The sequence below is a fragment of the Calypte anna genome, chromosome 26, assembly GCF_003957555.1.
Source record: "Calypte anna isolate BGI_N300 chromosome 26, bCalAnn1_v1.p, whole genome shotgun sequence".
Classification (NCBI taxonomy): Eukaryota; Metazoa; Chordata; class Aves; order Apodiformes; family Trochilidae; genus Calypte; species Calypte anna.
In genome coordinates this window covers 2,757,864-2,773,121 of record NC_044271.1, presented here as the reverse complement: position 1 = coordinate 2,773,121, position 15,258 = coordinate 2,757,864, and the positions used below count along the sequence as shown (strand labels likewise).

The 15,258-nt window shown below is 43.9% G+C and overlaps 1 protein-coding gene across 1 annotated transcript in view; it reads left to right on the top strand.

Annotated features, from left to right (window-relative positions):
• The window catches only part of SRGAP2 (SLIT-ROBO Rho GTPase activating protein 2), an 83,885-nt gene that overhangs the window by 24,122 nt on the left and 44,505 nt on the right, over nucleotides 1-15,258 (top strand). The window contains 2 exon segments of the mRNA XM_030465533.1: nucleotides 5,454-5,646; nucleotides 13,563-13,725. Of these exon segments, the coding sequence (XP_030321393.1) occupies nucleotides 5,454-5,646; nucleotides 13,563-13,725 (356 nt within the window).

Genomic DNA, 15,258 nt, shown 5'->3' with positions numbered 1-15,258 from the left:
GTAATACTGCTGCTTCTTGCCTGTAGGGTTTGGCTCTTCACTTATTTGAAACATTGATAAACTTTTATTTGTGCTGACTAAAGAGGCACAGAATCTAAAAACATGATAATGTCTGAGGTACTTGGACATGTCACCTTTGTCAGGCTTTTGTGCACACCAGGAGTTGGTTACAAAGAGGAGGAATTTTACCCACACTCTGCTCTTGGAATTAGGGCAGTGAATCCCTGTGCAGGGTAATTTAATCTGGATTCTGTTTTTAAACATCCTCCCTGAGAAGTCAGCAGCCTGGCCTGTGTTTTGGTAATAGCAAAGGAGAGTTCCATGGCTATTTCATTAGAAAAAAAAAATCTAAATATTTAATTTGCATTCTATGTGGATTAAATACCTTGGCAACTTTGTCAACATGTTTAATTGCATAATTTGGAGCATTTGCTTAAAAGCTTTGCAGATCTGAAGCCTTGCATCAGGCTGTGAATTGCAGATGAGTGTTTTCTTCTATGGGCATGGCAAACCCTGGTCCAAGCTTGCTGCCTCTATTGGGGGTCCAGTTGGAGGGTGCTTAAAATTTTAGGGTTTCCAAGCTGCCAGAGACATCAGAAATCTGCAGGGAAGGCAAAAGCTGCCTCCATCCTGTCACTGCCACTCAGCTTGGGTCTAGAAAAGCTGGTAGACCCAAGTAATTACGGATGCAAATATATTATGATGGAGGTATGAAAATCAAAGATGAGTGTCCTCAGTGCTTGACTGAGACTGGCCTTAATTTTTTTTTGCTTTTAATCCTGGCTCCCAGCATCTCCTTTCAGTTCAATAATGCAAAGCTTCACGGGCTCATATTGCACATCAAAAGAATTTTATCAGTTTGTATTACAAAGAAATTCAGCTGCTAACACCTCTGATTCTGTTCAAATGTTTATAACTCTTAAGGGATGCTTGAGAAGGTGTGTTACCCAGTGCTCAAATGAATAAGGAACCTCCTGGTTTTTAAAGGAAAATGTCCTTTTTCCAGTGTTCCTTCCCCTCCTTTTCTGAGAGGATTAGCAACCCGAATCCCTTCCTGGCTCTGGTCTTAAACAAAAGACTGTGTTTCCTCCTCTTGTATAATTTTCAGATGAAAGCCCAGTTTTCAGATTACCAGTGAGATCCTGAAGGTTGTGGTGATCAGCAGCTTTTGGCTGGCAATGCAGTTTGTTCTGTGAAATTTTTGCTGGTAGTGTCTAAAGGCTTTTCTGATTCATTTCAGACCCGTTCCTGTCATTTGTCACAGCCCTGGTTGCCATCATGTACCAAAAAATAGAATATTGAGACACTTTTCATAAACCTACAAAGTCTTTGACTTTTGAAGGACAGCCTTTCTTATATATGTTGACAGGGGAAATGGGAACACTTCTTAGCAATTAGTGATGTGCTGGGAATATGTCAAAATGTGTTGTCCAGAGTATATTCTCAAACTTATTTATATATTTAGATGGTTTTTACTTACTTAAAGCCATAGTGTGGGTTGGTTTTGATGTATTGAAACGAATTTGAAGTTCAGACGAATTTGTGATCTTGATCTAAAATTACTGCTTCAGCCTTCTGCCTATAAAGTGGAGATTTTGGTAATTTTGGGCTGCTGTTGGGTAGCCTGGAAGGTCACATTGTGTTAGAGAGCAATTCAGTGCTTGGTGACTTCCAATCCTTGCTGCTGGGTGGGGGTCATGAAGAGTGTGGACAAAAAGGTTTGGGATCTGCTGCCTTGTGGATTGGTTCTGTTTGTGGATTGATTCTGTTGTGTTTTGATTTTTTGGGGGTGTCTCCTGCCCATGCTCAGCTTGTAAGGCACTGTCAGGAGGAGGAGGATGGCTCCTGGGGGGGTGACCATGGGGACCACAAAGTGGAAGGGTTTGGAGCTCAGCTCTGTGGGTTGGAGCAGATCTGTGTGGGGGAGGGAATTTGCTCTTTCATCTGGGAGGGAGCTGGGGGTTGGTGGTTCTGTTTTGTTGTCATCCCACTCCTTTCCCAAGCTTGTCATCTTTCTGTACGGCGTGGGGATGTAAAGGGTGGGAACATCTTGAGAAAGCTGCAGAGCAGATCCAGGGAGATGGAGGGAGATACCAAACCTCCTCCTGGTGCTCTGTGCTGGGCAGGTTGTGATTCATCCTCCTGGGACCCAGTTAGAGCAGTTCAAGCCCGTGTCTGGGAAGGGTTTGAGATGATCTTGCTTGGAGCAGGAATGTGGCTGGGATTGTCTGAGGTGACTGGGCAAGGAGGTCTCCTGAGTTTCTGCTCCTAGCTGTGTGCATCACCCTCTAAAGAATGAGCAAGTTGGGATGGAAATTTCTTAAGTATAATTTTCTTCAACTGTTTCTTAAACACTATTAATTTTGTTTATGGGATTCTTTCCAAGATTGTAGGTTAGGAGTGTTTTTGGGACTTTGGATTTGTCATGTAACCAGCCACCCAGAGGCTCATCAGCTTCCAACTAGCAGATGTTTTCAAGTGGGAGCAAGCAATTCATGAAGATCATCCCTATTTTTTAAACATGTGACTAGGTCTGGTGATAGCTAAAGATGTAGTGTGTCCCTTAACTTGCCTGTGATAGAAACTACTGGTGATGGCCTTTCCATGGAATTATTAGAGGCTTAAATGCCAGCGTTTTATTCAGGGACAGTTACTGTCACAATAGTCAAGCATCATTTGTGCATCATTTGTATGCATCAAAGTGTAAAAAGGGAAAAAAAAAAAAGTCAAATTATAAATGTTGAGAATGACAAATGTGAGTAAAATACAGAAGGCAGAAGGTCCTTCCTTGCCCTTTAGAATTCATTAATAACTAGACGTGCCTGTGGAGTGCTGCAGGGAATGTTGAAAAGGTGTTTGCAGAAAGAATAAAAGTAAAATTGTGCAAGTGTCTGGCTTTATACAATACTCTGCCTGTCTGTGACCCGGGTGACTTTCTGATCTGGTGATGGAAGGGGATAAATGGTTTGTTTAAAAGGGGTGGAAACTTTTCTATTGCTAGTAGGGATGTTTTAATTACGTAGTTGTGAGCCAGGTGAGCTTGAAATACAATAGAAAGTGATTCTGCAATAGAGGACAAGGCTTAGTGTGAGAATATCTGTGTATAATCCTAATTTTACTTACATACACCTTGACCTAAACATCCTGATTCACCTTCAGGCACCTGAAGTGCTTCAGGCACCTGTAGGATGCTGTCCCTTGGCTTGAATGGGCACAGTGGGTGGGATTGCTAAGTTTTAGGAAAGGAAGTGGAGGTAGAAGGCTTTTTGGTGTTTCAAGTGGCTGTTAGCCTAAGAACCTGGGTTATTTAAAAGCTGCCAAAGCAGCCAATTCAAAACTGAAGTGGTTGTTGTGACTGCAGACGTGAAGAAGTCCTGTGGAAAACACCAACCTGTGGGTCAGAGCATCCACAGCCTCTGCCCTGCTCTGTTCTTGGAGTAAATCTGGGGGGAAAAAAAAAAAAAAGCAGACACTTTATATTCTAGAAAACCCAGTAAGCCCCAGGAAATTCCTGCATTCTTGATTTTATTTTGTGGCAAAGTAGGCAGGGGTGTGTTTTGGAAGGATGAGCAAGGTTGCCCTTCTGCAGCCCTGTGCCCTGGGCTGGATGAGCTGGAGCTGAATGCTGGGTTGTTCCCTGCAGGCAGCCCCATCAGCTGGCACTGCCCTCAGGAAACACTGAGTTTCTTTATAAAGAAAAAGTGCTGATGGTGCATTTCTTACCAAAGGGAAAAACTTGCTGGTTCTGGCTGCTGTTTGACAGGAGAGCTGTGTGTGAAGTATCCCACCTTGAGAACCAAGAGCTTGAGCTTTGTAATTTGGGGATTAAAAGGTATGAGCTCTGCTGAGTTTTCTTGTCTTGGAGAGCTCCTGGGTTTTTGGAAGTGGAATTTGGTACTTCTGCTCTTGGTCCTGCAGCCACCTGGGCTGGAGAGAGGAGCAGAGCTGAGAGAAGTGGTGCTACCAAACCCATCATTTTTGCAGGTTTTTGTTTTTTTTTTTTTCTTGCAAGTATACTTAGGAGCAGTCTTTGTATACACAGGTTTTGAAGTCCCAAAAATAGAGCTGAGTGCAAATCCTGGATGTCCTGAAGCTGCTTGTTCCTGCAGATGGGAGCACAACCCAAGGCTACTGATCCTCAGAGCATCCTGGCAGGAGTAGTGTTTGGAGGTCCAGATGGTTTGTCCTTGCTGGGCAAAGGGACAAGAGAACTGAGGAGGCCAAGCTGGCCCCATTATTACAGCTCTCAGGAATTAGCAATGAAGTAGTTGATGAAAAAATTGGATTTGGAAAATGATACCCATTTTCTGCTGTGCTGAGAAAGTTGTGGGCAGCTGCAATGCACGGGCATAAAGCTGAACTGCAGACCTGAATGTGACTTGGTGTAGTGCTGGTTCTGGTCTCAGTTTGGAACAACACATCCCTGAAAACCTTTGGAAGGAGCAGAATCACAGTCAGGCACCTCTGAAGGGCTCAAAGATCTTCAGATGAAAGTGCATATTATTGTTTTCATGTTTATTATCTGTACAGAAAGCCAAATAACCTCTACTAGCTGCATCACTGACTATTTCTCTGGTTTTAGACTGATGAATTGTTTGCTGTGTTTTCTTGCCCTGTTTGTCATTTCATTGTTCTGTCCCTCAAATTCTAAATCAGTAAAATAAGGAGATTAACACCCAAAAGGCTGATATCAGAAGTTTATTTGTAAACATTAGAAAACTGTAAAATATAATGTCAATTCAAACAGGTATCTTCAGGAATAATTATGGATAATAATAATAATAATATTAACCTCTGTCTGTGTGCTTTATGGGTCCTTTAGATGCAGATATGTTGTTGGCAGACATTTTCAAAAGAAAAATAACCTTCCTGGAGATAATTCCTGTTGAGCTGGCTCTCCAAGGGGGTGTCTTCCTCTGTTTCAATGGCTTGGTTTCTAATGAGAGAGCTGCACAGCTGGAGACTCAGTAACTAACTGAATAATCTGATATTGGTGCCTTTGAGGAGTGCCCCACTATGCTCAGTGTCTTATTTCTGCATCAAGAGCAGTCTGCAGAGGAATTTGATAGAAATTCCCTGAAGTGATTTGCTGAGCTGACGTGGGCCATTGCAGCATCCAGTCCTTTTTCCAGCCTGAGATTCAGTACATTTTTAGGCAGTGACCGCTTCCTTTTCATGCCAAAAAAATGCACTTGACACTTGTAATTGATGCAGTAAAGCTTTGCCTGTGGATCTGAGCACTGGATTCCAGGTTATTGGATGGCTTTTCCTGCCACCCATGACTCCGAGATGCAATTGCAATCATCTCCTGTCTGCAGACCCAAAGATAAAGGAGCTTTGCTGCCTTGTTACTAACGAGGGAACGTGTTTGCCACGATGTTTTGCTGGAGGATTTTGATGGTGTTTTCTCTAATGGGATTTTCTTTAATCTTTAGTGCTTTTATTTGTTACAGAGATCCGTGCCCAATTGGTAGAGCAGCTGAAATGCCTTGACCAGCAGTGTGAGCTTCGGGTCCAGTTACTGCAGGACTTGCAGGATTTCTTCCGCAAGAAGGCAGAGATTGAGATGGATTACTCAAGGAATTTGGAGAAGTTGGCTGAGAGATTCCTGGCTAAAACTAGGAGCACCAAAGACCAGCAATTCAAGTAGAGTATTTGCCTTTTGTTTTTGCCCTTCTTTTTTCCTTGTAGATGTGGTCACAAGGATAGGAATGTACAAAGAGCTGAGAGAGTCACTGTAGGTACCAGCACTCAACGTCAGGAAAAAAAAATGTTTATCAAGTTTGTGTCAAGCACAGAACCCATTTCATGTTTCCACACATCCTGGTTGCTAGATTTATTTCTGTAATTCCTGGTAGGAATTAGAGAATACAATGGTAAAACTGGCACAACTAAAAGGAGTAATTTTCTTGGGAAGGTGAGCAAACACCAGGTTTAATGGACAAAGCCAGGATTTTCTTCAGTGTCAGTGGCTTTGACCTTTTGTTTTATGTAATTTTTTTTTTTTTTTTTAGAGTAGCTGTTTCTAATCTGTTGTCTGCTGTGATTTGCCATCACAGCTCTGTTTTCAATATCCTATGGGTACTCAGTGTAGGATTTAGAGTGTTGTATGCTTGTTACTACCACTTCAAAGCAGTAGAGGAATAAGGCCAAATCAAGAAGGGAATCCCTCCATACTTAGCTGATGGGATTCAGTTTAAATTTAAAGATGTCCTTGTTGACTGTGAATTTTCTCATCTGCTTGAAACATTATTCCCAGGTAGGTCTGACCGTGCTGCTCTGCTTGGTCCCTGTTTGGCTGTTTTGGGTTGGAAGGAGTGAGGTGTAGTGAAGGTGTTTTGGTGGTTTCAAAGCTGATTTACTACTGACTTGTGGCTGGAGAAAGGGACCCAGGAGAGGACCCATGGGTGAAGAAGGGGCTGGTGCAGGCAGCATGGGGTGGGGATGCCAGGGAGGAGGTGGCCAGCACAAAGCCACGGGGCTCCTGTGACATCTGGGGCAGTGCAGAAGTTTGTGGGGTTTTGTTGTCAGGGTAGCAGCTGGGGGAAAACACAGAGCAAAAGCAGCCCTGGGATGTGAATCATTTCTGCTTTGGACAGACTGATCTAGAGGATCCATCTGGCTCTGCCTCCACCCAAAGTGCAAGGTCACTCTTCAGCATTGTTTGGGGCAGCCCATGATCCTTTTGTTTTGTTGGGTTTTTTCTTGTTGTTGCTGTGTTTGCAGGGATATGGGAATGGATCAGCTTTCCCTTTCCACTTGGAGGTCTAGTTGGGAAAGCCACTAACTAGGCAGCGTTTTATCTCCCTTTCTGTACAGCTTTGATGTAATTAATTGTAGTTCTCATGGAAAGCACACATTCTGAGTTTGTACCTGGCAGAACTGATCTGAGACGTCCTTTTGAGTGTAGCCTGAATTAGCCAAGTGGTTCTATCAGCACATAAAACTTCCATTTGAATTTCTAAGTTAAATGACCATGCTTTTCTAGTCATGCATTGCCCAAAATACTCCAAAACCTGTTCCTGAGCAGCTGTTTGCTAATGCTGCCCGGGCTCCTGGTTATGTTAGCAGCAGGTAGCTCCTAGCAGAAGAAGGATCTTGCTCTTGGAATATATTACCCGTGCAAGGCCTGAGTCCCAGATGTGCAAGTTGTTAATTTGGTCAAGAGGTATAGAAAGAAGGGGAAAAAAACAGCTAAGAGGCTGCTGGGTCTGTGGCAGTATTTGTCCCAGCAGTGGCAGTGGGGTTGTAAAGCTCCCTGTCCTGGGTAGCTCCAGCTCTGACTTGTTGGGTCATTTCTGGTTCAAACATCCAGAAATGTGTCAGAATGCCAGAGGGATTGGTAAGGAAGCAATTCCAATGGTAATTGCTTCTCCCCATCACTGCTCTGTCTGAGTGCTGGGCAGTAACGTGCCCGCTGCCTGTTCTGGAGACACCGAAGCTGTAATCTCATTTGGAAGCCCCCAAAAGACCATTTGATCAAAGGCAACCATCAGATCTCTCCTTGGAAGGAGCCTGGTATTACAGGACTCCAGGATGTGCACATAGGAGGGTGGCTACTCTGTAATTGCCTGGCTGTGACCCTATAAATACCCAGTAATAGCACGTTCTGGCCCTAAGCTGATGATTATGGCGGAAGGTACCGTATCATTCAGTGGCTGCTTACCATGGCCCTTGCTGTTTTTAGATCTCCTAACACACTGTCGTGGAGGAAATCTGTCAGGCAGGAACCCTGTAATTTGCATGTGCTTCCCCAGTCGATAGCTGGGGTGTAATTGCCAAGTTGCTGCACACGTGTGCATTTCAGGGAACGCTGTCGAGGGCAGGAGGAGGCTTCAGGCTGACCCCTGGAATTGGATTTTGTGGCTTCCTCCACCCTCTGTCTCCAAGCAGAGAAAGGAAAGAGCAATGTGAGGTGCAGGGTTAGGAACAAATGCATTGCATGGGGTTTGTTTTCCTTGGCTGCAGCCCCAGCACAGGGTGAGCTGATCAGGTGGATGCGTTTTCCATATGGGTTTTGGAATAGAAGTGTTTGGGTTCTAGCAGCAAACTGTGTGTAGCCAGTCATGGACTTAAGGGTGCCTGCAGATTGCATGGTTTGAAGTCAGATTCACTGAGGCATCTTAAAGTGATTTACAGAAGTAGGTGGATGTTATTCTCATTTTGTATCTCTGTAGAAGGGGAACAGATTGGTTTAGCCAGGGTGACATTTGACTTGATGACAGTTGGATGCATCCCAGGTTTTCCTTGCCTCTAACTACTCTACCATGGCTGCTAGACCTCACTTTGCCTATTCTTTTTAAATTTTTTGTTTCCCAATTAGAACAGGCTATTAAAGATAATAGTCATATAAAATGTATAGATTTGGTAAGGCTCTCTAGTGCCTGCTGGTAAATATCCTTGCAGGAGATGTAAGGTCTGAGGGCAAAAAAATGCATTTCACAGCCCAGTTCTTGTAAGTCCTGGTGTTACAGGAACTTGTTGGTCACAAGCTTGGTGCAGTCATCACTCCTTAGGGCTCTGCCTAAGCAAAGGTCTCTTGTGTAGCAGTGTCAAGGTTTAATGGCAATTAAATGGGAGCATCCATCCCAGCAGGTGGGGGCTCTGAATGCTCTGAAGCCATTTGCCTATTCAGATAATCAGTTAATATGAAAAAACCCTGGCAAAGCTTCAGTGATTCCTTTCAAGGGAGAAATTGGGAAGAAAAAAAAAAAAAGAAAAATACAATGCTATTTTAAGGCCACATTTCAAATCAAGATAATCCTTGGAAGTAGGATACTGAGTAGCAATTGTCAGCTGGAGAGCTGAATGTCCAGGATATCCCAGCATGAAATTCAGATGGCTTTCTGGCAGCCTTTGCCTTGAAGTAGAAGATGCAGAATAAGTCTGGCAACCTTCAGGCTGAGCACTTGTAAACAACAGATGTTCATAACTGGAATCTTTTGGAAGAGGAGGGCAGGGAGCAGCGTGGATGTCCATGCTTGTAATTCTCCAAATTTGCAGTTAGTGCTGAGCTGTGTCAGGAAGACTTCAAGGGGAAATTACAAGTTGGTTCTGAATGAGCAGCTTGCAGAGTAGCTCAACTTTAGTTTTCTTAAAAGTGAAATGATTTCTTTCAAGGAGAAATGGGATGGGCTGTGAGGGAGGTATTGAGAAAAGCATTTGGGTCACATGGACTTGAGTTATGCTGTTATTATTTGATAAATACTGTCATAGGCAATTTGGACCTGTGTTTCTTTTTGATGGAGCTGAGTCCTGAATGTTTGGTGTTTTTTTTCCTGAGACTTTCAAGTAACATCTGGAAGATTTTGCTAAGCTTGGAGCAGTCATTTATGCAGTGACCTCACTGAACCCCAAGAGCTGAGGACACATCAGCAAAAATTGCTGTAAAACCCCAGGGTGGATCTTGGTGGTCAGAGAAGTTTTCTGGCCACATGGATGCCATGCCTGTGCTAATTTAAATGTTTCTCTCTTCCAAGTTAGTAATATGTTCATCTGACTTCATTTTACCCTCCTTATGGAAACCAAATATTCCTGCTCCTGGTTTGTTGGTGTGGAGTGATGTTTTTTGGTTTTAAATCTAGTATGAGGGAAGGAGGTTGTTTTTTAAGCTGATTTTTCTGCTGTTGCTCTGAACAGGGTTCCCTTGGAATGCCCAACTCTCTCCTTTGTCACTCTTCTGTCTCCCTTAAAGCAGATAAATCTTGGCTTCTGAGTTCCTTGTCTGAATGAGTAATTTAATTAAGAAGTTTCAGATACTCAGGACTCAATCTTCCCTTCTGATCTTTTGAGACAGATTGAAACCTTTGAAGTTGAAGTTGCACAGGACTTGATCAAGATAACACCCGAGAAACCACAGAGCTTCATACTTTGTGGTTCCTTAAAAATCTGTGCACAACTTCCTCTTCCTGCTCCCAAACCCTCCTGATTGCTGTGATCTGGTGTAATTTAGGCTAACCTAAATAAACTCTCCAGATCCACTATCATCACACGATCTCTAAATGAGTATAAATGGTGCTTGAAATAATCCTGGATCTTGGCATCTTCTTTCTCCTCCTCCTCTCATTGCAGGAGAAGTTTGAGCTGAACTTGTGAATGTGAAATCTCCAGCACTTTGGGAAAGTTCATATCCAGGTCCTCAAGTGTTTGGGTTGATCTCAATTTTGGCTCTTTAGGGCAAACCCTGACCTGATTCTGCAGAATCTGTGGACATCCAGTTTGCTCTTGCTTACACCCAGCAGTGCCCACTGTGTTTTATTTCCCATTTTTCATCCTTTCTCTGGGGTGACATGAAACTGGGAGTATGTTTTCCAGCTCCTTTGAGGATGGAAATGGTTAATGGGAATCACGATTTGCTTCTCTGCCATCTGCTTGTGGTTATGATAGAAAAGGCTCTGCTGTAAACAGTTGTAGAACTTCTGCTCCGTGTTGTGAAAACTGTTGCCATGTTCCACCCCAGAAAACTCTGTTTTTCAAGGTGCCTCAACAGTTAATGTGTGTAGAAGTTTGAAAGGGTACTTGGAAGGTTTGAAGCAAGTAGCTGTCTTCTTCCTTTCTGTTTCATTTCTATCTTAGGGTTTGCCTTCACCTGCTGCTTGCCAGTGCTAAGAAAATCCTCACTAGCAAACAGGGGAGTTTGTGTTGCTCCCTAGAAAAACCTTGCCATGAAAACACTGAACCTATGCCAAATCAAGCCAGGCCACTCTACCAAGGTACTGAAGGGGTTAGTGAGGCCACCAAGAAATTAAAGGAATTCCAAAGCAAAATCTGGAAGCCTGCAGAGCTGTGGCTGCAGGAAGCTGAGCTCAGGGTGCGGCGCTGGCCAGGCAGAGCCGAAGGTGACAATCCTGCTGGGGGATTGGAAGCATGTGGGATTGTGGTGATTTTTTTCCTGCAGGATGGCCTTTCATGTCTTAACCACACGCAGTGTGTCAACAACCCATCTGGCGCCATTAGACACCAGCAGTTTCCCTCACCAGGCTTTTCATGGGCTCCTGGTATTCCTGCTATGTGCTGCCTTAGAATAGCTCCGGGGGTTGTGGTGGGGCAGGCTGGACAGCTGGGGACTGTCCAGTTAACTGTTGCATCCCTTCTGCTTCCCATTTGGGGCTTTTTCTTGGAAAGCAAGGCAGTGATGTCCCCTGCTGCTCTCTGTCCCTTCCAGCTCTTCTTGGCTTGAGTCACAACCCTTGGTCCTTGGTGCTTCCAAGGTGCTTGGGGGATGTTGGTATCCGTGGGCAACCAGATGCTCTCAGGGGAGTTTTCATGGTGAGATGGAGACTGCAATAAGAGAGAAGGATGAGGGGGTTTGGGTTTTGCCACAGATGAGGATGGTGCAAAGGTCCAGCCTGCACCCAGCTGGATTTGGGGCTGCTCAGAGGAGATCTGGGGCTGCTCAGGTCTTGGGAAAAGAGAGAGGCAGCAAAGTGCTGAAGCAGCAACAGACTCCTAAGGGTGTAGAGACAGGATTTTGAACAGCTAGAGCAAGATCAGCTGGTGAAGAGCCTGAGCTTTTTGTTGCCAAGTTTAATTCCCAAACATTTTATGGCAGTTGGTTCATTTTCACTTGGAGCTTCCAAGGGCAGATACGAAATACATCAGTGCATAAAGCACTTTGGTATCACTGGTGTGAAGGAGCTAACCAAACCACTTACATCATCTCCTAATACTGTTCCTTTTAATCATCTCTTTAAAACCAACTTTCTTATTTAGTTTGCTTCTTGTCTCCTACCTGAGCCACAATCTGTTGGTAGAGAATGGTGAGAACAGCTCTGCCCTGGGCAGGAACTCTTCCTAGTGATTCCTTTTCTCCCTATTTTTATTGGGGAAAAAAGCTTGGGCACTGTTTCTTGCCTTGCCTAAATAAAGAAATAACCCAAAATATGTCTGCAGTCTCTTGTGTTGGAAGCTTTTATTTTCTTTTTCAGCAGGAGTTGGAGCCCACACCTCCTTACCTGCACGTGAGCCCTTCCAGGGCTGGCTGCAGCCTAGGCACTGCCTGGAGAGTCCCAGTTCTATTAGTTGGGTCTTGAAGCTCTAATGAGCTCTTTGGCATGTCAACAAAACAAGCAGTGTGCTGCAAACTCTGATTGCAGATCAGGAGGGGCGACTGTTTGATTTATAGAGCTCAACATCTGGCAGTTTCAACCTTGTGCAGTTCTGCATTTTGATCATTCCATCTGGTTTTCTGCATGTCAGCAGTATCTGAAGTGCAGGACACTGGAATACAAAGGCAAATACTGTCTCTAAATAAAATCTGTGCCTTCTCACATGTTATTTTCTTGCTTTTTTTTTTTACTTAAAACATGAGGAGAAGCAAAAGCCCAGAATCCCTTGAATACCCCCTCCCATTACCCACACACATGCTCGAAGCACTCCAGATCACAAGCTACAGTAATTTCCTGAGCTTTTCCTTTTTTTTAAGGAAAAGAAACAAAGCATCAAAAATCAGCTGTTGTGAAACTGTTCTTCTTTATCTAAAGTTATGCATCTTGTGCTGCAGCTCTCACCGTTGATGTTAGGAGAAGGGTAATGAAAGTCTGCCATGGTTTAATTTTCCCATCTTCCCATTGTCAGGCATTTCTTGGAGCAGTGATTGCTGTCCTTTTAAGTGCAGAACATCCCCTTTTTCAATGGAAATTAAACCACATTTCTCTTCAGAGCAAAGAAATCCGGGACAGTTACGTACAGTAATCAAGAGCTTTGGCTTTCCACTAGAGATCTGACTTAACTCTTTTCTAAATAAACATTTCTCTACTCTAACAAATGATAAACAGACCCAGAGGGAGGGAAATGATGAAGGCTGCACCTAGAGCTGCCAGTTCCAAATTCTGCTGCAGAATTGTTGCTGTCACCCTTGCTTCCATCTGCTGTGAAATGGGGCCTTAAGAAGTGACTTCCTCCTTTCAGGAGAGGAAATGTTGGTCCAGATCCAAGGAGGTTCCTCTCATCTCCCCATTTGCCCTTTGTATTGCAGGGTGCAGAGGGAATCAGCTGTAATAAGGTGGAGAAAGTTCAAAGATGAGAAAGTAAAGCTTGTTGTGTGGATGTTGCTCTCTCTTGTGCTCAGGAGAAATAGAGATATTTGCACATAATTGTTTTTGTATGTGAGACACAACTTTGTTTCCTATGCAGATGCTAGTAAGCTTACTGGGTGCCTGAAATCTTTATTGTGATTAAGTCACAAAAGCCTCAGACAGCACTGAGAAACCTATTGTCAGAGTCTGGAGCCATCTCTCTTCCTCAGGCACTGCAATTTGTGCACAAATTCTTGGATTCAGAATTAAAAATTGAGCCTGAATTTGGGATGCTGTGGCTTGGACTTGCCTGGTCTGTTTTTTGGGGGATGGAAGCCCATGGCCATGAGAATGGTGCTGTGTAACTGAGGGCATCCTGTTTGTAGGTGCAATACCCACTTCAGAGCCTCTCTCTGCTCTTTTTTCCCTTAGATCCATAGGTACTGGAGCTGGGTTTCCAGCAATTCCAGGCACCCATTAACAGAACCATTTGGGCCACTTCGGATGCTCCTAACCGGTTCTTGTTTCTCTTCTGTGTCCTTACAGGAAGGATCAGAATGTGCTGTCCCCTGTCAACTGCTGGAATCTCCTTCTCAATCAGGTGAAGAGGGAGAGCAGGGATCACACCACCCTAAGTGACATTTATCTCAACAACATCATCCCACGTTTTGTCCAGGTCAGCGAGGACTCAGGACGCCTCTTCAAGAAGGTAACTGAGGGCTCCAACCCCTCTGGTTTTGTCTCCTGAAATTAAAAGGTGGAGGATGAAAAATATATTGAAGTCTTACATTCTGTTTCTCTTTTAATTCTGCTTGGTTTTTGGTTTTTTTGGGTTTTTTTGAGACATCACCCCAGGAGAAGAGGAACCTTCTCTTTTCCCAGTAACATCACACTGAGCCCTCTTTTGACCTTTTAAAACTTTCTGGTAATTACATGATGGTTGATTAGAGACTTACACAGGATTGTTGAATGGCAGTTCCTCTTCAATTCCTCTAATCCTTCCAAAGGATAAGTAATCTCCCCACTGAATTTCAACAAGGGCTGGGTTTGAGCAAGGTGGCTGAGAAAATGCCTCTGCAAGGAAGCACAGGGAAATGGATCCCATCCCAGGCTGGCTGGAAAGTGGCACCTTGATTTTCAGCCCCTTGTCTAAGCATGGTCTCACCTTGCTTTATTTGATTTGGGGCATTAGGGCTTTAAGAAAAACAAACAAATAGCCAACTGACAACAAAAAACCCCTCTGTTTTCTTTCTCAGAGACCAAATGTAAACTCGTGTATTAATTTGTGCTAACAAAAAGGCACTTGTTACTAAATTCCTCCCACTTCTTGTCTGCCTGCTTGCCAGGCATACCAAATTGGCTGGAGGCCAAAGCAGGTATTGGATTGCTATTCCACTTGTGCTGAGTGGTTCAAAACAACAATTGCATCCTGTCTTATCTGGAGAGTCACCTACTTGAATAAGATAGCAGCTGATAAATAGAGAAATTTGGTTGAACTTGGATCTGCTCCTCGTGTTCTTTCACTGAGCCACGAGAAGCAGCATGGATCCTACCAAAACTACTGCAGGCTAGAAAATAGTTGTGGTGTGTAATTAAAACGTAGCAAATCAGTTTTATATTTCATGGATTTAAAAAAAAAAAAAGAAAGCCATCCATTTTTAAAACCCCTCAGAATATCCCAAGAGTTTTAGAGACAAGCAGCAGGGTTTCTTTGGACCATAAGCAGACAAATGGTACATTTTACTGGATGAAAAAAACAGGGACAAGGGGATGAAGTCACTTTTTCAGGGTTGCTCAGCAAGTCTCTGGCAGAGTCAGGATGCCTCTCTGATCAGTTTCTGGAGGCATTGAAGAGGAATAATCAGGTGACAGCAAGGTATTTATGAGTGGCATGTGTTTTTATGCCTCTAGCCAGGAGTTAGAAATGCTGCTGGCCCAAAGAGAAGCCAGTCCTATTGATGAGAAAAATCTGAAAAAAACATTCTCCTCCCTCTCTTTTAGCTGCTTCTATCTCAGAAACTTGGGACATCCATTTTCTTAATGGAGAAGAGCTTCCATGCTCTGTGGCAGCTCAGAAAACTGAGCACTCTCTGGCAGCCTTGAACCAGATGTGATGCATGGAAAATGATGCTACCAAGCCATGCTGCAAACCTTTCCATGAGGCTGTGGAAGCAAATTTGGAGGTCCCAGTCAGAACCCAAATGTGCAGGAGCTCTGAGTGGCTGAGCTGAAGGAGTGTGGT